General features: G+C 45.7%; 1 protein-coding gene across 7 annotated transcripts in view; it reads left to right on the forward strand.

Annotated features, from left to right (window-relative positions):
* CDK5RAP2 (CDK5 regulatory subunit associated protein 2) overlaps window positions 1-25,575 on the forward strand; it is a 184,641-nt gene that overhangs the window by 24,008 nt on the left and 135,058 nt on the right. For 4 of the 7 annotated variants that reach the window (XM_036260325.1, XM_036260328.1, XM_036260326.1 and 1 more), the window contains 6 exons: window positions 2,679-2,789; window positions 6,461-6,537; window positions 15,534-15,657; window positions 18,519-18,673; window positions 23,449-23,611; window positions 24,734-24,787. In XM_036260325.1, coding sequence (XP_036116218.1) covers window positions 2,679-2,789; window positions 6,461-6,537; window positions 15,534-15,657; window positions 18,519-18,673; window positions 23,449-23,611; window positions 24,734-24,787 — 684 coding nt within the window. Of the gene's footprint in view, window positions 1-2,678; window positions 2,790-6,460; window positions 6,538-15,533; window positions 15,658-15,756; window positions 15,876-18,518; window positions 18,674-23,448; window positions 23,612-24,319; window positions 24,408-24,733; window positions 24,788-25,575 lie in introns of those variants that run through there. The other 3 variants (XM_036260327.1, XM_036260330.1, XM_036260332.1) reach the window with 3 other exon arrangements.

Consider the following 25,575-nt stretch of genomic DNA (forward strand, 5'->3'; position numbering starts at 1 on the left):
TGCTGTTGATATTTCGATAGGGATTGCATGGACTCTGTAGATTGCCTTGGGTAGTGTGGACATTTTAACCATATGAATTCTTCCAATATACCATGAGCACGGTATAGCCTTCCATTTATTTGCACCTTGTTCAGTTTCTTTTATCAGTGTCTTATAGTTTTCAGAGTACACATCTTTCACCTCCTTGGTTAAATTTATTCCTAATATTTTATTGTTTTTGATGCAATTGTAAATGGGGTTGTTTTCTTAATTTCTCTTTCTGATGGCTTGTTATTTGTGTATAGAAACACCACAGATTTCTGAATATTAATTTTGTATCCTGTAACTTTACTGAATTCATTTATTAGTTCTAATAGTTTTTTGGTGGAATCCTTCCTCCTTACTTATTAGAGAGTTAGTTGCAGACATCTTTTTTTTTAATTGATTTTTTTTTAGAGACAAAGGGAGAGAGAGAGATAGAAACATTGATCTGCTGCCTTCTGCCTGCCCCCTTTTGGGGGTTGCACCCACAACCCAAGCATGTGCCCTGACCAGGAATTGAACCGGGACTTCTCTGTCCATGAGATGGATGTTTAATCCACTGAGCCACACCGGTCGGGCGTTGCAGACATCTTGATAGTACCCTCAAGTACTTCAGCATGTATCTCTTTTTTAGGACATTCTCCTACAAAATCATAATACTATTACCTAATATAAAGTTGTTATTCAAATTTCCCCAGTTATCTTCACATAGCTTTATCTTTTGAATTCAAGATTCACTGTATGATTTCATTGCACTTAGTTGTCATGCCTCTAGTACTTCCATTTATTTAGAAGAGTTCTATAACCATTTTTTTTCCTTTATTGATTTAGAGAGAGAAGAAGTGAGAGGGAGAGACAGATAGCAACATCAGTGAGAGAGAACATCGATTGGCTGCCTCCTACATGCCCCCCACTGGGGATTGGGCCCACAACCTGGCCATGTGTCCTGACCAGGAATCGAACTGGCGACCTCTTGGTGCATGGGTCGATGCTCAACCACTGAGCCCTACCGGCTGGACCCCTAACCATTTTTGACTTAAGATTGTCATTAAGAATTTTTTTTATTATTATTTTTTTAATCCTCACCCGAGGACATTTTTCCATATTTTGTTCAGATACAGTGGGAAGGAGAGAGAGGAAGAGAGAGAAGTATCGATGTGAAAGGGACACATCAAATGGCTGCCACCCGCATGACCAACCAGGGCCGGGGACAAACTGCAACCGAGGTACGTGCCCTTAGCAGGAACCGAACCCGTGTCTCTTTGGACCACAGGCTGACGCTCTAACCGCTAAGTCAAACAGGCCAGGGCATCATTAGGAATTTTGAAGATCCAACCCTGGCCGGTTTGGCTCAGCAGTTGGAGCGTTGGCCTGCAGACCAGAGAGTCCCAGGTTCGGTTCCCGCTAGGGGCACATACCAAAAAAAAAAAAAGAATTTTGAAGAGTCCAGACCTGTTGTTTTGCTAAACGTCCTTCAATTTGTATGTGTCTGATTGACAACTTTTTTTTTTTTTTAATCCTCACCTGAGGACATTTTTCCATCCTTTGTACAGACAGAGTGGGAGGGATAGAGAGAGAGGGAAACATCTATGTGAAAGGGACACATCGAGTGGCTGCCACCCGCACGACCAACCAGGGCCGGGGACAAACTGCAACCAAGGTACATGCCCTTAGCGAGAACCGCACCTGGGTCTCTCCGGACCGCAGGCGGACGCTCTAACCGCTGAGCCAAACCGGCCAGGGCTGATTGACAACTTTTGATTAGATTCAGGGTAGAAGTATTTTAAGTGAAATTGTTTACTTTCAGCGATTTATTTCTTTGATTAGATTCAGGGTAGAAGTATTTTAAGTGAAATTGTTTACTTTCAGCGATTTATTTCAGGAGGCCCAAGTTGTCAGATTGTCTCACTGGGGTGATATTAAATATAGCTGTCCCTCTGTATTTTGTGTTTTGCATTTGGATTCAACCAAACATGAATATATTTTGATTGAAAATATTTTTAAAAATGTAGGTTATATTCAAATACTACACCATTTTATATAAGGGGCTAGAGCATCTACTGATTTTGGTTTTCATGGGGGGTTCCTGGAACCCATCCCCCATGGATACCAAGGGACGACTGTATATGCTCTTGATTAATGTATTATCTGCTAGGTTTCTAAATTTTAAATGTACCTTTTCCTTTTGTAATTAATAAGCTATCTGTGGGGTGATATCTTGAGACTGTATGAATGAATATGTTGTCCAGTGATCTCTCCTCTAATGATTTTAGCATTGATGATTCTTTCCTGAGTCAGTTATTACTATAGTGATTGTGTAGTGGTGATTTTCTGTTCCTGTTATTCTTCTACATTTGTTAACTGGATTTATTTGTAAAGAACCGATTCCTCTCTTCTTTTCTTTCTTTACTTATTGTCAGTGTGGGGTCTTGAATTCTTTCTTTACTCGGTCATTATTTATTCTGATGCTCAGATTGTCCTAAATTTTGTTAGAAGAAACCACTTAATTCTGGGTCGGTACAATTGTAGCAAAAGTAAGCTTTCTCTAGTAGTATTTCACATTTGAATCCATTTGTAGTCTTGGAAGCTATGAGAATTAATGTAGGTAACATCCCTTAGACCTTACTTTTGATAACTCATCTGTGCTTATTTTCCAGCAAATCACTGAATTGAAGAAAGAAAACTTTAACCTAAAGCTTCGCATCTATTTCCTTGAGGAAAGAATGCAACAGGAATTTAATGGCCCCATAGAACACATCTATAAAACCGTGAGTGTTTCCCTTCTCACTGCCATCCCTGGGGTCTTTTCTCATAGTCCTCCAAGCAGAAATTCGATTAATATTTGTGCTCAGAGTTACCATGAATAGATAGAGCTGCTCTCATTTAATTTGAATTGATTATGGGGAGCATAAAGATAATAGGATGACCTTAATATTAAGCAAAGAGATATAAGATTAATTTTAAAGGAGTCTTTTTCTCTTCCTAAAATCAGACTTCTGATTTACTATATCTCAATTGCCATTTTAAAACTATTTATAATCTAGACAGAGACAGTGAAATGATAGAATATCTTTGGAATTGAATCTTATTGTTACCAACTCATTTATGTAACTGTAGGCAAGTCACTTCAGCTCCCTGGGCTTGCTCCAGAGTTAGGTGATAATCCCTGTGTCATAGGGTTATTAGTGTGGATTGAAATGAGGTGACAGATGAAAAGCCCCGTCATGCAGTCACGCAGTCGGTGCTGGACAGTGATCATCATTGTCTTAGGAGGCTTCCACGGGCAGCCGAGAGTTAGGATCGCCAGTGTTTCTGTGATGTGGCTCTTCTGTATGCTTGATGTGCTCACTTATAGCTGTCAGAAAAAGAGTGTTTTCATCTGAAGTCTTGGCCTGGAGGCCTCTGCCTGAAAACAAACCTTGGTTTTGAAAGTTGAAAAAAGAACTTGGCTTTCTTGAAGAGACATGAGTACAAGCAATATTTCAGTGCCTATTTCTTGGCTTTCTCCAGTAGATTAGCCCTTGGCCTGGGAATTATTCCATTTTTTCTCTTCTGAAGTTTGCACCAGTGGAAACTTTTGAAGGAGGAAAGGAACTCTGCTTGAGTTTCAGCGGATGAACTTAAATGGACTTGTCTTGAAGAGGGATTGTATTGTACTTCTGAGACCTTTTAAGAGTTGAAAAGCTCCCTTGTCCCTCAGGACACAATTTTTTCCTTCATCATGGGGGTGGAAAGACAATGAGGACATCCTTTTTTCTGGAAGGACGTGGTGATGTAATCAGATTTTTAAAGAAAAACCAATAGCCTAGAACATTTTGTATGTAAGTATGGTTATCATCTGTCTCAGAAGGTCTAGGGTGATAGGAAGTAAAAATGTGTTAATTGCCTTCTCTGTATCAGGCGCTGTCCTGGGCCTTTGTACGTCATCACCTTATTGTAATTCTCAAGATAGCCCTTTGCAGTGGAGATTATCCTCACTTACAGGACAGGAAACTGAAGCTCAGGGAAGTTCAGTAACTTGCTTGATGTAATGGCTACTGTGTGAGGTGGGTTTTGAACCCAGGTCTGCCTACTCATTGTACCATATTGTTTCAGCTATTCTTTCCCATTGTCTGATTAGAAGACCTGATTTTATTCACTTTTATTTCAATTTAAGTTTTTGTTTAGGTATACATGATTCAAAATTCAAAAAGCATGAAAGGTATACACTGAAAGACTTTCTTCTACTCTGTCTCCTGGGTCTAACCAATGTTGTTAGTTCATTAGGCAGAGACATTTTGTGTATGTACAAGCGTGTGTGTGTGTGTGTATACCCCCTTTTATATAAATGGAAGTATGTTCTGCTCTGTGTCTTGCATTTTTCCTTAACAATATCTTGGATATCTTTTCTCTAGAGTGGCCTAAGAGCTTTTTTATTCTTTTTTTTAGTCCTCATTTGAGAACATGTTTTCCATTGATTCTAGAGAGAGAGGAAGAGAGAAACATCTATCCATTGCCTCCTGTACATGCCCTGACTGGGGATTGAACCCACAACCTAGGCATGAGCCTTGACCAGGAATCGAGCCCACAACCCTTTGGTGTGTGGGGCAGTGCTCCAACCATTTATGCCACCTGGCTAAGGCTATTCTTTTTTTATAATGATATTCATTTTATGTTAATAAGGTGTCTTGATTTTTGGTTTAGAAATTATGATCACCATGTATATAAATTTATAACGAGGTATTGGGCTTGTGAAAAATAGTCTAGTGGACATGTTAGCTGTCTGTTCTTTTAAATTTGCTAGGCTAGAGTGCCAGTTGATTCATCAGAAAACAAAGCCCTCAGAATCTGTGATATCAGCTCTTATACAGCTCTCCGCCGTGCGGAGATCTGGCAAGGAATCCTCGGTTTGAAGGGTGTTTCTACAGTTTTCACAAAACCGCAGTTGAAGACATTGTGCACTGTCACTCAGCGTCCTTTATGCAAAAACCACTTTCTTCTGGAGCAAGTTCTGCTGGGTAGTTGACTTCTTTAGTTCCTGTTGTTTGACACTGAAGAAAAGAACACATTCTGAGCTTGTCTCCAGGCTCTTCTCTTGCGTTAGCTCACTTAGTCCTGAAAGTGCCCCTGTCAGGTGGGCTTTCTGCTTTTCTTTTGCCGCTTGGGGGATCTGAAAGGAGAAGCCTTGCTGTCTCACCTCCTGGACTCCTGCTTCTGTGCATAGTTGCAGGCTCACACTTCCAGGTTTCTGTTTGGTGTTAGCATGCAGGCAGGCTGTGTCTGCCTCGTTGACCATTGTCGGCGCTTGGCGCAGGGCTCGGCCGCCACAGGGACTGGCACATGTCTGTGAAGCGAAGGAATGAGTACACGAACATCTCCTGGCTTACTGCGGTTTCCTCCTGGTGAAGAGTGGAGGCAGAATTTGAACCCATGTCCTCTGGTTCCAAGCCCCTGACCTTTCCTTTCTGGCTGACCTCTCAACCTGGGGATCCCCCAGGGCTGTTTGGCTGAAAGGAGGGAGGCATGTCCTCTGAGATTGTTAATTTTACTGGAAATGCTATTTTTATTTAAAATGATACACATGTATTATGGAGTAGAATATAAAATTGGGATAAAATAAACAGGAGCAAGAGTTCAAAGAAAACCTAGATTTATAGCGGTTATCTGCACACTGCACCCAGACCCCTGTTTATACCATATGGATTCATCTAATATTCTGTCTGGGATATATTTGTGGACTGGTTTGAGAAGCCAACCACTGGCCCACTGTCTCATGTTGCGATCCACTTGTCAAAGACTCTGTCTTTGGATTCTCGTGTGAATATTGAGCCCAAGGCCATGTGTAACTCCCTTCCTTCTACTTGATTAAGAGGAAGACGGTGGTTTGGAGAACATTGTGGTGTCCCTTATAGACAGCTTGCCCTGTGCGGTTGTGGCTCTTTTGTAAGTGAGTACCCTGAAATCTTACATTGAAATGAGACAGGCAGTGATGAGGTTCCCATTTATCCATCCACATGTTTTATTTTTTTAAGCTGTAAAACATTTGCACTGCTACAACCAGCACATGCATGATGGTAAACAACCAGAAGTAATTGCCTTGGAATGGTAAAAGCAAACTGCAGAATTGCTTGTAAATTTGCTTGGTCGAGGGCAATTTTTAAATCGGCCTCTCTTGTATGACATTTATGCCTCGATGTTTGAATGCTCTGGCTGTTAGAAGCTTGGAAAATTTACATAATTGTTCCAAGTCTTGAGAAATCTGGGGCTTTCTTTTGAGACCACCAGTGTTTAATAATTCCCTTTTCCCTGTGCCCTGAGGCTAATGAGGTTCTGAATTTAACGGCTGCCTATTTCCAGCATGGTGGTGTCGGTCCACGCTGAAAGCAGTTTCCCCATGGTAGACATTCGTGTGTCCTGTATTTTTACTCTGTTGCTTTTCTTTCCTAATCTTGTTTGAAAGAATATCGAGCTCAAGGTGGAAGTAGAAAGTCTGAAGCGTGAGCTCCAGGAGAGAGAACAGCTGCTCATCAAAGCCTCGTAAGTACCTGGCGCCTGGCACAGCTTGTGGGGAGCCCGGGGTCTGATGGTGGCGGTGGGGTGGGTCAGTAAAACAGAACCTTGTGCTTTCTAAGCTACTTGTTCTCCAGCTGGGCTCTGAGGACCCCAAGAAGGTTTCATTTTTATTTAAATTATTTTTCAACAAACTTTTAAAGTTTATAGGAAAATGAGCAGATCTTATACGTATAGCAAAATAAATTTTTACTAAGCAGACATATCTGTGGGGCCACCATCCTGATCAGAAACCAGCACATTTACCAGCCCCAAGAAGTCCCCTTTGTGTTCCCAGAACTTACCCTTCTCCCACAGAGATGACCACTTTGCTGACCAGTAGTATATCACCTTTGCTTAGTTCTGCCCGTTTTTGAACTTTATAGAAATGGTATCTTATACTATGCCTGCACCCTTTTGTGTCTGGTCCCTTTCTTCAGCAATATATTTGGAGATTCATCCAGATTTTTGTTGTTGTTAATCCTCCCCCAAGGATAGTTTCCTATTGATTTTTAGATAGAGTGGAAGGGAGGGAGGGGGAAGGAGGGAGGGAGGGAAGGAGGAAGAGAGAGATATGTGAGAGAGACATATTGACTGATTGCCTCTCAAAGGACCCTGACAAGGGCTGGGGATCAAACCTGCAACCCAGGTATGTGCCCTTGACCAGGAATTGTACCCACGACCCTTTAGTCCTTGGTAGTCCTTGGGCTGACATTCTTAACTGCTGAGCCAGACTTTCCAGGGCCATCAAGATTTTTAAGTGTATCATTAGCTTATTCATTGGTAAAAACCCTAGGGGCTTAAAGGGATCTTGAGGGCCCTGGCCCAGTAGTTCATTTTGTTAGAGCATCATTCTTATATGCCAAGGTTGTAGGTTCGATTCCGGGTCAGGGTACATACACCAGTCAACGAGTGAATGCATAAATAAGTGGAACAACAAATCTGTGTTTCTCTCTCTTGCTCTTGCTCCCTTTCTCTCTTTCTAAAATCAATTAAAAAAAAAAAAAGAGGGTCTTGAGGGACTCATGTGTTAGGTGAGGTGGGGGAGTAGAGGTTGGGGCTTCAGTCAGGGTAGCTTGTTTTTCTATCTGTTTTGCTTAGAGAACATTTGAAAGCTATTATTTTAATTATTTATTGAACAACAAGCACAGTTCAGAGAATATAACCTATGATTCAACTGGTCATTCATTCATAAACATTTATTACATAATTACTCATGCTTCACACTGAGGGTTTTTAAGAGAGATAATCCCTTACTTCAGGCTCTCATCAGGGACTGGTGAAAACATACCCTATATACAGAGTGTAATGGGGTGCAGTGCCAGTGTGTGGGTACAGTGGGGACACCAGAGTGTGCCGAGTGTCACGTGGTGAGAGTGGAATAAGACTTCCCAGGGCTGACCCACCAAGGATCTAGTTGGAAGCTTATGTGGAGGTGCTTTGTCGTCATGGCAGTGGCGGTCCTGCTGGATGTGGGGCCAGGAGCATGGAGTCTTTAGCTTAGGGCGCAGCCGCACTGCTCTGGGCCGGGCCATGTGATTCTTTATTGCCACCAGGGCCAGTAGCTGGAAGTTAGACTGCTGTTAGCGTTCAGTAGACTAGGGGAGGTTCCCAGGCCCCAGCTGGACATTGCACACTTGGTATTTTCTGAGTGATTGAATAAATGAACGAATAAACCAGATTAACAAGTTTTTGTAGTTTTTTTTTTTTTTAGCACATTTTTCATCACCCTCTAGGCAGGGAGTCAAATCAACTGTACCAAGCCTGGGAGTCAGTAGTAGAATTCAGTCTGTTTCATACTCAGCGCCCTGCCTGCTGCAGGTCTTGTCCAGGACTTGTTTTCAGTCAGGCATGTGCACATGGAAGCTCAGACTCACCAGGGCTACATGCACTCCTCCTACCAGCACACAGGCTGAGTGCTCTGGGCGCTCGTGCACGTGTTCGTATGCATAGATTCTCCAGGCATGTGCACATGGAAGCCCAGACTCACCAGGGCTACATGCATCCTCCTACCAGCACACAGGCTGAGTGCTCTGGGCGCTCGTGCACGTGTTCATATGCATAGATTCTCCAGGCATGTGCACATGGAAGCCCAGACTCACCAGGGCTACATGCATCCTCCTACCAGCACACAGGCTGAGTGCTCTGGGCGCTCGTGCACGTGTTCGTATGCATAGATTCTCCAGGCATGTGCACATGGAAGCCCAGACTCACCAGGGCTACATGCATCCTCCTACCAGCACACAGGCTGAGTGCTCTGGGCGCTCGTGCACGTGTTCGTATGCATAGATTCTCCAGGCATGTGCACATGGAAGCCCAGACTCACCAGGGCTACATGCATCCTCCTACCAGCACACAGGCTGAGTGCTCTGGGCGCTCGTGCACGTGTTCGTATGCATAGATTCTCCAGGCATGTGCACATGGAAGCCCAGACTCACCAGGGCTACATGCATCCTCCTACCAGCACACAGGCTGAGTGCTCTGGGCGCTCGTGCACGTGTTCGTATGCATAGATTCTCCAGGCATGTGCACATGGAAGCCCAGACTCACCAGGGCTACATGCATCCTCATACCAGCACACAGGCTGAGTGCTCTGGGCGCTCGTGCACGTGTTCGTATGCATAGATTCTCCAGGCATGTGCACATGGAAGCCCAGACTCACCAGGGCTACATGCATCCTCCTACCAGCACACAGGCTGAGTGCTCTGGGCGCTCGTGCACGTGTTCGTATGCATAGATTCTCCAGGCATGTGCACATGGAAGCCCAGACTCACCAGGGCTACATGCATCCTCCTACCAGCACACAGGCTGAGTGCTCTGGGCGCTCGTGCACGTGTTCATATGCATAGATTCTCCAGGCATGTGCACATGGAAGCCCAGACTCACCAGGGCTACATGCATCCTCCTACCAGCACACAGGCTGAGTGCTCTGGGCGCTCGTGCACGTGTTCGTATGCATAGATTCTCCAGGCATGTGCACATGGAAGCCCAGACTCACCAGGGCTACATGCACTCCTCCTACCAGCACACAGGCTGAGTGCTCTGGGCGCTCGTGCACGTGTTCGTATGCATAGATTCTCCAGGCATGTGCACATGGAAGCCCAGACTCACCAGGGCTACATGCATCCTCATACCAGCACACAGGCTGAGTGCTCTGGGCGCTCGTGCACGTGTTCATATGCATAGATTCTCCAGCTGCCCAAACGAGATGCAAGACCCTTTGGTCTGATTTTATTTATCAGTTTATTCGTAAAGTATTTACTAAGCAGCTGTGCTGTGCTGGACTCAGCTCCTGAGAGTGGTGAGCTGGACAGACACATGGGCCTCCATTCTAGTGGGGATGATGGGGATAAATTACTTCGACAATAAAAATATCCATACAAATTGGGAGAAGAGCTGTGAGAAGAATCGAGGGCTGTGAGAGCAGCAGGAGTAGATGTATAAGGTGGGTCTGCAGCAGGGAAGGGACCCTGAGGAAGTAGCATCTGAGATGAGAGCTGAGGGCTTAGTGGGAATTAACCAGGGAAAGGCGGGTGAAAATGTTCAAGGGGTAAGGATGTGCAGGTCCGAGGAAATAGGAGAAGTCTAGGGGCCTCGGCCTCATCTTGCAGGGTCTGGAGGCCTCATTAGAGATTTTGGTCTTTATCCTAAGATCAAAGAGAAAGCAGTCATGGTTTTCAAGCGAGTGACACAATTAGTGTTTTGTTTTCTAAAAGGTCACTCTGGTTGCTGAGTGGGAAATGTTTTGTAGAGGGAGCGGGAGTGGAAACGGGACCAGTGTGGAGGCTCGTCTAGTCGCGTAGGTGACAAATGAGTGGCAGAGATGGATGGGTGGATTGGAATGACACTTAGGAAGCAGAATGAACAGGGCTTGGTAATGGATGGGAAGGGAGCTGTCAAGGATAGGTTTGGGGTCAAGATCATGAGTTCTGTTTAAGACCGTTCACAGTGACTTAGCTGCTCCAGCCCTCTCTCTCCACCAACTGTCCATGCCAAACACAGTTCACAGATCCCGAAAGGGCTGCTGGTCCTGCTGCTCTCACATTCCCTGGCAGACCTCTTCCCGTCCCGCCCCTCCCCGCCCAAGTGCCTTTCCTGTTGTCCCCCTGCATAAAAACTCCTGTTGAATCACGTGGCTGTCTGGGACCACATCTGTCTCTTCACAGACTTCTCTGGCATATAATGACAATCCCATATGTGTATAGCACTTTTCAGTTTATAAAACACTTTCACATCTATTTGCATTCCATCATTATCCTGAGAGGTGGTCAGATCTCGAGGAAGACCTCAGTGAGAGAGGCGGGAATTGTAGATTTGGAGAAGGGAAGGGCCGTGACTAATCCCATGCAGTGAGAAAGATCAGAGCTGGGATTAGAATTCAGGTTTGTGACTTCTGGTTCAGCATGAGGTTTCATATTCTTTTTTAAAAAAATGTTTGTGTGTGTTTCTCATTTCTCAAACGTGACTATACATCTTCTAAGCCAAGAGCCTCTTCCTTGGTGGAGTATAGTGCCGGTGAAGGGCAGGGGCTCTGGGTTGGCTCTAAAAATAGGGAGGACCGTGGCCTCCAAGTCTCGGCTTCTCAGCTGCTCCTACTTCCTAGGGCCTTGCGTGGACTACCTGCCATACGACGTGCAGACCTGCAAATGGGCTTTCCCATGGCCTCTGACTCCCAGCACTTGGCAGTGTGTGGTACATACTTGTTGATGGAAGAATAGTTTTTCATGAGTGCCCTCAACTCCCTTATTGAGTTTTATGATTGTATTTTTTTGCAAGGGTGGTGGGTGGGGTGGACAGGAGATATGGGAAAAGCCCCTGCTTTTCCCGGAAGAACTATAATTAGAATGGAAAGAATCCATTCTAATGGATGTTAGAAGAGCAAATGCTGATGTTACAAAGAGTAGTGAGGGTGGTGTTTATAGAGGGCTCTCTTTTCTATTGGGTGGAAGGCTGGATTAGACCAATTTCTCTCAGCTTTTCCTCCCCTTCGATCTTGCTACCTGTCTTGTCTGTTGGCCTAAATTCTATAAGGAAAGAAAGATCAGAGGGAAAGAACTAATGTTTATTGAGATCCTTCTTAGTCACTAACCCTGTGCCTGGCGCTTGAAATTCTTTACCGCATTTGATTTTACAGCAGTTGTGTGAGGCAGCCAGTATTCTCATTTGAGTCAAGAGGAAACTGAGGCTCAGAGGACTGGGGGAACTTGTCCAAGTTGGTAACAGAGCTGGGGCTGGTCTGTCTTGCTGTGAAGTAAGCATATAGGTTTGCTGTCTTTCCATTGTTTTCTTTCTTTTTTTGTTCAGGTAGAGTGGGAGGGAGAGAGAGGACCAGAGAGAGAGAGAGAGAAACATCGATGTGAAAGGAACACATCGAGTGGCTGCCACCTGTATGACTGACCAGAACCGGGGACAAACTGCAACCGAGGTACATGCCCTTAGCGGGAACCGAACCCGGGTCTCTCAGGACCGCAGGCCGACGCTCTAACCGCTGAGCCAAACCGGCCAGGGCCCATTGTTTTCTTTATCAGTTACCATAAGGGGACATTAAAAACAAAAGCAGACATATTGTAGGGAGTAAAATTTATCTCTGTAGCTTTAAAACACAAACAAAAATAATAATTCCATTAGTAGAGGAAAATTGCACCATACTGCTGAGTGTAAATTTTATTGCTACAGTAACTGTAAAATACAAAGATGATAAATGAAAAGTTGGAACATTTATTATTGGGAGTATATTTTATTGGTATAACTAAAATGAAAACAAACTGAATAATGCCAGTACTTGTTAAAAATTGGAGTCGGCCTCTTGACAATGTATGTGATGCTGACTGTAAAACACAAAGGTTTGATCTGGGCGGATAGGAGGGAGTCGGGGTGTTGGCACTCGCTGGGTGGAGTGGAGGGTGGGGATGGGTGATGGAGTGAGCCATTTTCTAGAGGAGGCTCTGATAAAACTCAAAGGCTAGAACATGTGTGATGGTTCGAGGAAATTCAGGATTGGAAAATTCTGTATTCAATACTCAGGAAGGAAAAGCCTCTAGTCCAGAATTCGTTTTTTAAAATTATTGTTGACACTATTACAGATGTCCCTCTTTTTCTCCCCCTTAGTCCAGAATTCCTGCGCCACGTAGAATGCCCTGTTGAGAAGTGACAGAAATGATTGTGAATCACTGTGAACTCCCCATAGTACTGGCCAAGAAATGAGCTGAGGGGTGGGCTCAGGACACCTCCTGGTATTCATCAGGAAGTTCAGTGGTGGCCTTCGTTGGCCAGCGGAGGGTCTGTTCTCAGCTCAGACACCAGCGGAGGGCAGGATGAGGCCGCTCAGCGTCTCAGCAGAGCCAGCGCTGTGGTGGCCTCGAGGACAACGGGCTGTCATGCAGCACTCAGATCAGAGAGGAGGGAGCACCGTGCTAATGGCCACCACACATGCTAGCACATTCGTTCTAAGAGGTCATCGCCTCACTTTTCAAATGAAGAAACTGAGGTGAAGAGGTGATTTACCCAGAGTCATACTGAGGACGTAATAGAGTAAAACTTTGGAAGCAGATCTGTTCAACTTCAGAGCCCATGTTCTTTCTTTGCAGTTCACATTGAATTCCATTAAAATGATATCATGACACTGGGGCCTTCTGAAGGCTCATTGGTGAAAGGACACAGATATGAATGAAGTCTTTATTTGCAGGCAATTCCTGTCTGAGACTTGAACAGCAAGTATGGCCCTCTTGACTTTCCATTGTTTTCAGTCAAAAATTCACATGGCCTGTACATGTGCTTGTCTGATCACATGGCCCGTGGTTGGAAAAGTCTTATATACCCCTAAAGTAGGGCTTGGGAGGCTGGTGGTGAATAGATTTGTTCTGTTGTAGTTTTTCTGAGAAACCAGCTTTAGGTGGAGCCATTTCCTTTATGTTATTCTGCCTCCTGGAAACCTGCAATCATTGTACATCTCACAAGTTCAAATCTGACACTGTTTTTCTTCTGGGGAGAACCAGAATGAAAGGCGTCAGTGGTTGTGGTTCTGGGTCTGATTTTGGTGTGCCATCCCCACCACTGCTTGTCAGGCAGAGAGAATATTTATTCCATGGTGCCACAGCGACATGAAGTCTACATTTTATGTTAGAGTAACGCAGGATGCTGGCTGCTGTGTACTCTCCTCATGCCCTAAGTGGTAGCTAGTGCTCACACAGATTGTTGTGCTGAATTTAAACTGCTTCCCCTCCAAGCCCTGGCTGGGTAGCTCAGTTGGTTAGAGTGTCATCCTGAATATGCCAAGGTTGTAGGTTCGATTTCTGGTCAGGGCATGTACAAGACTCAGTGAATGAATACATAAATAAATGCAACAACAAATTGACCTCTCTCTCTCTCTCTCTCTCTCTCTCTCTCTCTCTCTCTCTCTCTCTCTCAAATAAAAATAAACATAAAATGCTTTTCCTGCAGCTGGCAATAGATGAAGCATACAAACCTTTAATCCCTGATGAATTTTTGTTGCATCCTGTTTCTTTGTACATTGGTTTGTCAAAGCAGCTCGCCACCTTTTCTACCACTGTTGGAGGTTTATTTTTTTGGAAGTTTCTTGGTGGGAAATTTGGCAATAGCTGTCCAAAAGTCTTAAAAGAGGACTTACACTTTGGCCCAGAAATTCCCTTCCTAACAATAGACCCTAAGGAAATCACTGGGTAGTTTAGTATATACAAGGATGCTTTCATTATAACATTGCTTATAATAATAAACAATACCACTAACATTTGTACTGGCCACTGTTCTCAGGGCTTTATAAGTATTATTGGACAAATATGTAAAATCAGAAGCAATCTAAATGTTTTAAAAATAGGGGTTGTGCCCTGGCCGGTTTGGCTCAGCGGTTGGAGCGTCGGCCTGCGGACCAGTGAGTCCTGGGTTCGGTTCCCGCTAGGGGCACATACCAAAAAAAAAAAAAAATAGGGGTTGTTTTAATATAGTATATTTCATACAGCATGTTAATCTGTAGCCTTTAAAAATGATATAGATTTATATTTATTGACACAAAAGGGTGTTAAGCAATAAAATCAGATCACCGATGTGTACTGTATGATTCTACTTTTTGTAGAAATTGTCTGAAAGGCTGTATACTAAAATGTTAACTTAGCTATCCTGAGGGATGAAATTATAGATTATTTTTACTTTGTTTTTATTTATTTATTTTAATCCTCACCGAGGACACTTTTCGATATTTTGTTCAGATAGAGTGGGAGGGAGAGAGAGAGAGAAAAACATTGTCGTGAACAGGACACATCGAGTGGTTGCCACTCACACAACCCAACCAGGGCTGGGGACAAACTGCAACTGAGGTACATGCCCTTAGCGGGAACTGAACCCGGGTCTCTCTGCACTGCAGGCCAATGCTCTAACCGCTGAGCCAAACCGGCCAGGGCTTTACTTTGTTTTTAAATAATATGTATTTTTGTTGACACCTAATTGACATATAATATTGTGAGTTTAAGGTGTACAGTGTGTTGATTTGATACATTTATATATCTTTTTTTTTTTTTTTTATTATTCAGATAGAGTGGGAGGGAGAGAGAGGAAGAGAGAGAGAGGGAAACATCGATGTGAAAGGGACACATCGAGTGGCTGCCACCCGCACGCCCAACCAGGGCCGGGGACAAACTGCAACCAGGTACGTGCCCTTAGCGGGAACCGAACCCGGGTCTCTCTGGACCGCAGGCCGACGCTCTAACCGCTGAGCCAAACCGGCCAGGGCTTTACTTTGTTTTTAAATAATATGTATTTTTGTTGACACATAATTGACATATAATATTGTGAGTTTAAGGTGTACAGTGTGTTGATTTGATACATTTATATATCATATGGCCAGTGTTGAGTTATAAATATTAATTAAAATATTTAAAAAATCTCAGCACAGGTCCATGGGAAGATTCCTTGTTTCTTGGGGTGGTTGAAATTACGCCCCTGACTGTCACCCTATTTGCCTCATTTTGCAGCAAAGCAGTTGAGAGCCTCGCTGAAGGGGGCGGCTCAGAAGTTCGGCGGGTGAAAGCGGATGCTCAGAAGAAGGTGCAGCAGGTTGAAGATCTCCTAACCAAAAGAATATTCCTTTTAGAAGAGGCAAGTCCGGAAACCTGAGGAGAATGTGCTTCTTACAGTGGGTTAATAGCCGAGTGGGCAGAGTCACGGTCCTTTCCTCCTACACTGTCAGCCTCTGCAGACATGAGAGCCACCGTCATTCAGCATCGCTGGGGTTCCAGCCCCACTGTAGGCACTTGACATAAAGAACTTATACCCTTGCACCCTGCACACTGGTCACTACTGCCTCATTCCTATAGGTGAGGACACTGAGGTACAGAGAGAAATTCTAACCAAGTTTAATTCTGCACTTAAATGTATGACTGCTGACTTTAAACCCCATGTTCTTGCTATAACACCACTTAAAAAAAATGTTTTTATTGATTTTTTTAGAGAGGAAGGGAGACAGAAACATCCACGTGAGAGAGAAACATCTATTGGCTCCTTCCAGTATGCCCCACACAGGATCGAGCCCGCAACCCAGGCATGTGTCCTGACCGGGAATCATACCGGGGCTTCTCAGTCCATGGGACGATGCTCAATCCACTGAGCCAGCTGGCCTGGCAACACCACTTTTCTTATTATCTAGTTTAGTGCCTTTATGTCTCTGCAGAGGAAACTGAGGCCCAGAGAGGGAAAGCGATTCACCCATTAGCTAAGCCTGGAACCAGATTTTTTAACTTGTAGGCCATTGTGTATCCATGCAGCCTGTCCCCGCATCCAGCCTCCTTGCCCCCAACCACCAGTGTTGACTGAGTGCCTTTTCTCGGGCAGGCACTGTGTAGCTGCTCCTCCTCCTGATTCTCAGGTGCTTCCTGGGACCAGTGGGAGTCAGCATGTTTCTTGGTTAGAAAATATTGGCTCCTAGGTGTTAAAAAGGTTTCCTTCATTTAGAGCTAGGATTAATTGTAGTCGGCCCTTGTTTATTGCGGTTAATCAGTTCCAGAGTCTACTGCGATAAATGAATTTCCATGAAGTAGGATTCTTTTTTTTTTTTTGATTTTTTTGTTTTGTTTTGTTTTTTATCCTCATTCGAGGATATTTTTCCATTTTTTGTTCAGATAGAGTGGGAGGGAGGGAGGGAGAGGAAGAGAGAAAGAAACATCGACGTGAAAGGGACACATCGAGTGGCTGCCACCCACACGACCAACCAGGGCCAGGGACAAACTGCAACTGAGGTATGTGCCCTTAGCGGGAACCAAACTGGTGACCTCGGTGCATGGGTCAATGCTCAGCCACTGAGCCACACCGGCTGGGCTTTTTAAAAATTATTTTTATTGATTTTTAGAGAGTACTGTTAGCATATCTGCGTTGAATCCCTGCTGTGTCACTTACTGGCTTTGTTACCTTGGGTAGGGCGTTTGCCTTCCCTGAGCATCTGCCTCTTTCTCTGTAAAATGAGGCTAGTAATACCTGCTTTGCTGTAGTGATTATAACAGCAGCAGCAGTACTGACAATTTACGGAGGGCTTACCGTGTGTGAGGCACCTTTCTCAGCGTTTTACATGCACTGACTTAGGTAGCCCCCTCAACAAACCTAGGAGGTAAATGCTTGTCCCATCCTTTAGCAGCAAAAAGAAAAGCATGATGACGTGGGCACAGAGTGGCTGAGTCACTTGCATAAGGTAACAGGCTGTAGCTGCCAGTGGTCTGGCTGCAGAGCCTACTTTTTAAAGTGCATCACCTGTCTCTGTGCGTCATTTTTTAGGATTGAGTGAGGATCACAGATGATGTAAACAGAGCTTCCTGTAAAACCTGGAGTTGAGTAGGCTCTCGATGAATTGGGAAATGATTTTTTCCAACTGTCACTGAGATTGACAGGCAAGCCTCTTGGGGAGACACTGTTGGGGGAGGCACTGGAGGGAAACAGTGGGGATGATGAAGCCACACATTTTGAGTTTCCCATGATGCAGTAGGCATTTGACAGAGTCTCATAACAGTTCTCTGACGAGGTGATTATTAGGAAATTGGCTCAGAGACTACCCAAGATCACACAGCAAATAAGTGGAAGCTGTTTTTTTTTCTCTTTTTAAAAAATATTTTTATTGATTTTTAGAGAGAGAGAGGAAGGGTGAGAAAGAGAGAGACATTGATGTGAGAGTGAAACACCAATTGGCAGCTTCCTGCACACCCCTTACTGGGGATTGAGCCTGAAACTTGTGCCCTGATTGGGAATTTAACCGTCAATTTAGCCTGGGACGGCACCCAACCAACTGAGCCACATTGGCCAGGGCTGAAGCCAGGTTTTCAGCCCGGTTTGATTTGACTTTTATCTTTGTGATGTAATCAGAGGCAGTCGGCATAGGCAGTCGGCATGAGCAGTCGGAGATGCCTGTCTGCTCCCAGGTGACTTACATGAGCACCAGGGCCTTTTCCCTCACAGACACGGCCGCGTGATTCAGATACTGTTCTTGTTGGCTTCTGTGCGCTCAGGAAGAACATAGAGTTTTCACCACCTAAATCACTTTGCAGATATAGAAAATGTACTTTAGAATTGTGTAGTCATTATCTGAAAAAAAATACTGAGGGGGTGGTGGGGTGTGGGATGAATTTGTGTGGAGATTATGGTGACTCTTTGGAATTTATGTATGTTTAAGTATTGAGAGGCACATTTCTCCTTGTTCTCATTGAGCTGTAAATATTGATCTGATTTTTCAAAACCAAAACAGTTCTTATAGAGTTGAGTCTTTTCCATTGGAAATGCCTATTACTCTTCAGGATACAAGAAGGAAAGATGGCTGGCAAATGTATTTATTACCGATTCTCCCCATGCATAGTGTAATTCGGGGAGGGGAAATGTGCCGGAGAAAAAGTCATAAATATTTATATTTTAATCCAATTTCCTTTCAAAGTGTTCCCAATTGTATTGAAAAATTGCATCAAATGCATTTAATTTAACTCTAGGATGTAAAAGCCGCCCGAGCAGAACTGGAAAAGGCCTGTGCAGGGACAGAAGCGGAGAAGGCTCTTCGGCTGAGCTTGGAAAACAAGCTTTCAGAGATGAAGAAGATGCACGCGGGGGACTTGGACATGGCTCTGGTCCTGGAAGAGAAAGACAGGTCTGGTTCTGGTACAGTCCTGTGATACCCCAACAGTATTTATCTGGCAGCGTGGGAAAGGGTTGTTCTCTTTCTCCCCTTTCCCGTCCCTTTCCCACTTGTTCCCCACAGCAAGAAGAGAAGGAATATGAGGACAGAGAGAGGTAGTAGATCGAAATTTGTGCCGGAATTTTCTACTCAGATATTAAATTTAGCATTTGGTTCGGGCTCTAAGCTTCTTGGTAGCCAAAGGAAAAAGGGAAAAACAGTCTTGATGGACGAGATGAAACAAGCTAGGAACTCGGTAGAACCCCAGTTTTACTTGACCTTGTCAGAAATTTCTCTCGCGGATCTTCCTGAAGGGAATGGTTAGTGACTACATCCGTGCCGTAAATACTAGTGAATTTTGCGTGACACTTTCTGTCATATCTTTTATTTTTTTATCCTCACCTGAGGACATTTTTTCCATTTTTTGTTCAGATAGAATGAGAGGGAGAGAGAGAGAGAGAAACATCGATGTGAAAGGGACACATCGAGTGGTTGCCACCCGCACAACTCAACCAGGGCCAGGGACAGACTACAACCAAGGTACATGCCCTTAACAGGAACTGAACCCAAGTCTCTCTGGATCGCAGGCCAACGCTCTAACCGCTGAGCCAAACCGGCCAGGGCCCATCATATCTTTTGATGCAGGCTGAGGGCCCAGGTTAGTCAGTGCCAAAACAGTGTGCACCACATCCAGAGCTCTTCGATGGTCCAGTAATAAAATGTGTGCTATTTGGTCCAGAGAAATGGGTGGACCATGTGACCTCTAGGCAGTCTTGAAGCTCATCTAGCTTGGTGGGAGGAGAGGAGGGCAGGAACAGAGAGGTAATGGTTAGATGGGGTAAATACTGGGCTAAGTAAGTGCTTACCTAACTCAGAGGGATTGGGAAAAGCTTCCAGAAGAAGTGCTAGGATGAGGAGGAATTAGTTGGAAGAAGAAAGGGTATTCCAGGCTCTGGGAACCTTCTGTGCGAAGAGAGCCCAGAGGCAGAAGGGCACACTGCATGACCAAGGGACGGAAAGAAGTACGTCCTGCACTGTTGTGTTCTGGAAGGGAGGTGGGAAGAGGTGAGGAGAGGCAAGCTGGGACAGGTCTCGTGGGCACCACTGCCATCGAAGAGTTTGGGTTTTGTCCTTAGGGCATGTGAGAAGCCCCTGATGAGTTAGAGGTGGGGGTAGGGTGATGACAGGATCAGATGGAAATTTAGAGCAATCCCTCTGCCTGCCTCTGGAGGATGGATTGGCCCTGGGTCTGGGTGGAGCCTGGTTCTGTGGCTGATGTAGGAGCCCAGAGGCGATGATGGTGATAAGACTAAGGTGACGAACTAGGGAAGGAGAGGATAAGAGAGATTTAGAAGGTAGCATCAATCACATGTTGGCTGGAGGGGCTTGGCAGCTGATTGGATTTGGGGCTGAGGGGAAAGGCTGCCAAGATACCCCCTCACCCCGATGAGCAGTGCTGGGATGGTATTGCAGTTGCTGGTTTGGGGGAAAGGGGGAGAAAGATGTTTTTGGGTAGAGGGGGTGGGAAGATGAACTTTCAGTTAGGATTGTGAGCGTTCAAGAGGAGAGTCCAGGAGGTGCTTGGATATATGGATTAAGGCGTGAATTAGAGGAGCTCCAAAGATTCAGTCATTAATCACCTACTGAGCGTGGCCTGGGTTGGGTGCTAGGAATGCAGAGACAGCACTGTCTTCCTCACAAGGAGTTTTCAAGTGTGGGAGGGGACAGATGAAAAAAAAGATTGATGCTGGAGGTAAGTTCAGACTTCTGTGCTGTGACAAAAGTGAGGGAGTGGCCAGTGCTGCGTGGGCGTGGGGCAGGGAGGCTCACGAGGAGGAGTGCTGGAGTTGGGTGAGGAAGCCTTGCCTCCCTGAGGGACCAGCACAGGCAAAGGTGTGGATCTTGGCTCATTTCAAGGTAATTGCAGAGGAGAGCGGCCCCTGTTAGAATAGGCTGCAGAAACTTGGATTCTCATCTTTTTGGAAAAGGGAATTTGGGAAGTGTTAATGATTATTGAGTTCTTACTGGTCCAAGGGGTGGGTTTTCTATGGGTGTGGGTAGTCAGGTGAAGGCTAGAATCTTCGTCTACTGGGGTTTCCCAGTGGTCTGGCTGGATAGGCACAGAAACCAGATTTGTCAGCACTGTGAATGCGCCTATCCCTCGGGTAGAGGTGTCCCAGCCACACTCCCGAGACCAAAGCAACAGCCAGATGCCTACTCTGGGTTCCTGCTCATGCAGGGCGGGGTCCTCTGTGGTTGAGTGTTCCTGGGTCTAGGGTCAGTGTGTTTCCTCCCTGAAGGCAGCCTGTCTAGGAAGCTAAATCGATATTAGAAGGTGAGTGTTGAGTACAGAATTGGAATAAGGGTCTTGGTCATGCCCTGGTGAGCTGGATCCAGATTTGCCACATGGATTGTCTTTCTGGGTCCTCACCACCCCTCTCAAAAGTGCTTTAGCTACTTGATTTCCTTCAGTCTGACCTTAAAGCTGGTCAGTATCTCTAAGGCAGTTGACAGTGAGGAGCCCTGCAGGTCAAAGTTGGCCAACAGATATGTTTTATCTGTGTTTTCTTTTAAGTTTAACTAGTTGCTAATATTTAAAAACAATCTAATATTATGTAAGAGTCTGGATTTACAGATTCCCTTGAAAACCTGGAAGGTGTGGGAGGATAGGCCATGATGTTGCTGGAGTGCGGCCACTCCCTTAGGTGGGCCTGTGCTCCCTCTGGGCACAGTCCCCGCAGGTCTGCCCCGCCCACCTCCCTCCCTAGCTACCGTTTGCTTTAAGGGAACTAAAAATCAGTTTTTTTGAGGTGTAAGGTACACACAACACAACACATACATTTAGTGTACAATTTTACCTCTCCAGTTGATTATTTCAGTGGTGATTTCAGAGTTGAGCCCCTAGAGGGCACTCTTATTCCTCCTTCCTAGTATTGGGGGGCATGATGCTGCTGGTTCCCTCTGTATCCAATTGTCTGAGTCCATTTGGTGCCATAACAAAATAACACACACTGGGTCGCTTATTAACAATAGAAATATGTCTTACAGTTCCGGACGCTGGAAGTCCAAGGTCAGGGTGCCCGGGTGGTCAGGTGAGGACCCCTTTTAGGTCCTCTTTCTCATATCCCCCCCTGGCAGAAGGGGCAGGGATCTCTCTCTGTACCGCAGGCCGACACTTCAACCGCTGAGCCAAACCGGCCAGGGCGGGGCAGGGATCTCTAGAGCTTGTTTACAAGGCATTACTCCCATTCATGGGCCTTCCACCATCATGAGCCCATCTTTTCCCAAAGTCCTTCCTCCTAATGTCACCATTTTGGGGGGAGCACAAATGTTCAGACAGTGCACCAGCACGTTGCCAGGCGCTTGAGCTGCTTTTAGTTCTCCCCACCTTCACCCTGGGAGCCGGTCGTCTTTCTGCCACAGTGAGTTGTTTTTCAGGCTTCACTAGAAACACTCCGCTCTTCTTAGGGTCCTTTGACAAAATGCTAACCATTGAATGCTAAAAAAAAAGTAATAGTTATAGCAGCTGTCATTTGAGTTCTGCCACATGCCTGGAGCTGTGTAGGGCTGTTTTATTTTATTTTATTTTATTTTTTTTAATCCTCACCTGAGGACATTTCTGCATAGAGTGAGAGGGAGAGAGAGAGGAAGAGAGAGAGAGAAACATAAATGTGAGAGAGACACATTGACTGGCTGCCACCCACATGACCCCAACTGGGGCCGGGGACAAACTGCAACCGAGGTACTTGCCCTTAGCGGGAACCGAACCTGGGTCTCTCTGGTCTGCGGGCTGACGCTCCAACCCCTGAGCCAAACCTGCCAGGGCTGTAGGGTCTTTTTAAATGGCTTATCTCCATTCCACATAAGCAAGTTATCCCTATTTTATAGCTGAGGAAATGCAGACTTAGAGAGCTTAAATAATTTGGCTGTTGTCAGGGAGCAGTTGTAATTCGGTGGCCTGGAGCAGGGTGTGTTCAGCTCTCCCTGAGGGGGCTCTCGGGGTGTCGTTGGCAAAGCTCCCCTGCGGAGGATGCCTAATGATGTGTGGCGATGATGGGTGTTTCTCAGGTGGAGGGGAATGGCGTTGTGAAGGGCATTCTGGGTACAGGGAACCGTGTGAACAGAGGTCTAGAGGCTCAGCACAGCCTGGCTTCTGGAGAGAATGGAAAGGGTGGCTCCCGCGGGCCGGGTGAGGGCGTCCTGTGACGCCGCTGAAGCTGCCCGCAGGGCGATCTAGGCCTGCCCGCTCGGGCTCTGACTGCCGTGCCCAGGAGTTTGTTCTTTATCTTGAAAGCCAGGAGATTTCAGACTTTGCCCTGAGAAGCCTCGGAGAGTGTTCTTTTTTTTCCCTCCACATTTACTAGGATAGTTCTGCTATATTGGTCATGTTTGTTCAGTCTGCACTGCCAGATTTCTTTTGGAGAGAAGAATTTTTGACCAGAAACATTAGTAGTCCATAGCCGTCGGTGGTGGGGCCCATCTAACATCTGAGCAGGGGTGTGACTCAGCCAGACCATAGTCTGGCAGTTGGAGGTTGGATCGACTGGGGCCAGGCTGGAGGCAAAGGGACAGTTAATGTCACACAAATTCTGGCCCTTAATCTCCAACCTGCAAAATGCGATTTTATTCATGTTCAGTCATTGGACATGTCTACTTTGAAGATGCCTGGCCCCATTTCTAACCTCCTCCTGCTCCACTGAGCTGAGAGAACAACTTAGAATTAATATTTAAATTTTGTTCTCTTTTAGACTGATTGAGGAGTTGAAGCTGTCTTTGAAGAGCAAAGAAGCTTTAATTCAGTGCCTTAAAGAGGAGAAATCTCAGATGGCGTCTCCTGATGAGAACGTGTCATCTGGAGAGCTCCGAGGACTTGCTGCTGCTCTGAGGGAAGGAGAGGAGAGAGAAACTGAGGTGAGGCGACAGGACGTGGACGGGACTTTGATTAGCCCACCAGACTTCATGGGAAATGGGGTGCACATTCAGTCACCACGGCTCGCACGTAGTCTGCTCCAAATGTTCCCCTCTGTCAGCTGAGGGGTCAGCAGACACTTTCTCTGTTAGGGGCCCTGGCATATTTTTTCCCTTCCAGCCTTGTGTTCGTAGAGTTAGTTTAGAAAGCAGCTCTTTTACTATGTGTTCGTTTGCTCTTGCCCAGGGACTTGGCTGTCATCCTTTGGATTTTCATAGGATAAAATTGTGTTACTTATCCATTTCACCTTTTGTGATGAGAGGCAGGCTTAAGGCCAACTTTGGTCTGAAACTTCAGAGATAGTGAGGGCAGGGAACTACCCTTGAGTTGGGCCGGCCTGCACACAAGGGGGTCAATGTGCCATTTCGTCTAACCCTCCTGGCCACCTTCGAGGGAGGGTTCACGGGCTCTCAAGTTTAGAAACGGGCTCAGCTCAGAGGAGTTGTTATATTTTCCTAGGCTCCAAGAGGTGGGTTACTAGTGCCGACCCCAAAGCCTCCCTGGACCCCTCCCCCCACACTAGGCAGCCTCCACAGCAAGCTCTTTTGAAGAGGGTGGGCAGGACTGGAAGTGCAAGTAGGCCTAGCCCAGACCTTCCCATTCTTGTTGGACCACAGGTGCTGCTGCATGTGGTCTGTTCACCTTAGACGCTCTGGATGCTCATGAGCAGTGTTGATTTCGTTATGGAGCAGGGTCTCCTTTGTGCCTAACACAGCAGTGAATGCTTTAGCCTCACCAGTGAGTTTTTGGCTGTAATCAGCCTTCGTCTCCTGCCCCTTTGAACCCTCTGTCTCACTTCCTCAGCCCTGTCCTTTTGAAGGCCTTTTCATTGTCCAGTAGCTCCTTGGTTCACTCTCTGTGGGGCTGGTGATCAACTATGTCGGTTTGTCGCCTTTACATTTTTCTTCACTTGGGGGGGACTTTGGGTGAGACAGGAGTGGACACTTGCTTTCGTAGTTCCACAGCAGGGGAAACAGCAAGTAAATGAGGCGCTCATTCTAATTGTTCTGGGGAAGCTCTTGGATTGTGGGTCCTTCTGGGCACCAATTAATGCCTTTTTGTAGGCTGCACAAATGGAGCGCCAGATGGAGAGAAATCGCTTTGAGGACAGGATCCAGGTATGTTGAAATGATTTTAAAAAATCTGTTGAAGATTTATCCTTGCCTGTTGCTTTATTCTGAGTGCATTAGGTAATTCTGTGTGACAATAGGTGCCACTCATTGAGTGCTCCTGTCTGCCAGTCAGGCTTTCGGCACAGTGGAGAGGGTTTCCCAGGCTCTGTAATAGCTGGGAAGCAGGCCTGCCCATCCTGCGGATGTGGCATGTGAGGCCCACAGCAGAGTGGTTCCTTACAAGGTCACATGGCTTGGAGGAGTTAGAGCAGGGATTCAGCCTTGCCAGTGTGATTCCCAAGCCATCGCTCCACGGTCCCTTAGTCACAGCAGCCGGCATTTGTGTCGCACCTGCCAGCTTAGAAAGTGCTTTCACGTCCATTATCTCATTTGATCCTCACGACAGCCTGGGAGGGAGGCAGCAGTGATTATCTTTAGAACTGAACTCAGACTAAAATGTATATGTTCAGTCTCCATCAAACCACATTCTCTGCTAGCTTTTGTAGCATTAAGGAATGAAATTAATGATCTGTTGTTTCCCCCAAATAACCTGGTATGGTTTTAAAGACTCTGATGTGACTGTATTCAGATTCCAGAGGCATGGAGTCCTTCCTGCAGGAATAGCTGTCACTGTTTTAACTGATCTGATCCCCTTCCTCTCACTCAGTCCTGTTGCCGTGAGCGGTGATACAGTAACTTGGAACTGATGCCACTGCGTTCAGCTCTACTTGGAAACATTAATCACAGGCTGACAGGAATAAGATAGAATAACTGCATTTGAGTGTGCTCTTAAA

Source organism: Molossus molossus, unplaced genomic scaffold (genome assembly GCF_014108415.1).
Source record: "Molossus molossus isolate mMolMol1 unplaced genomic scaffold, mMolMol1.p scaffold_m16_p_14, whole genome shotgun sequence".
NCBI lineage: Eukaryota > Metazoa > Chordata > Mammalia > Chiroptera > Molossidae > Molossus > Molossus molossus.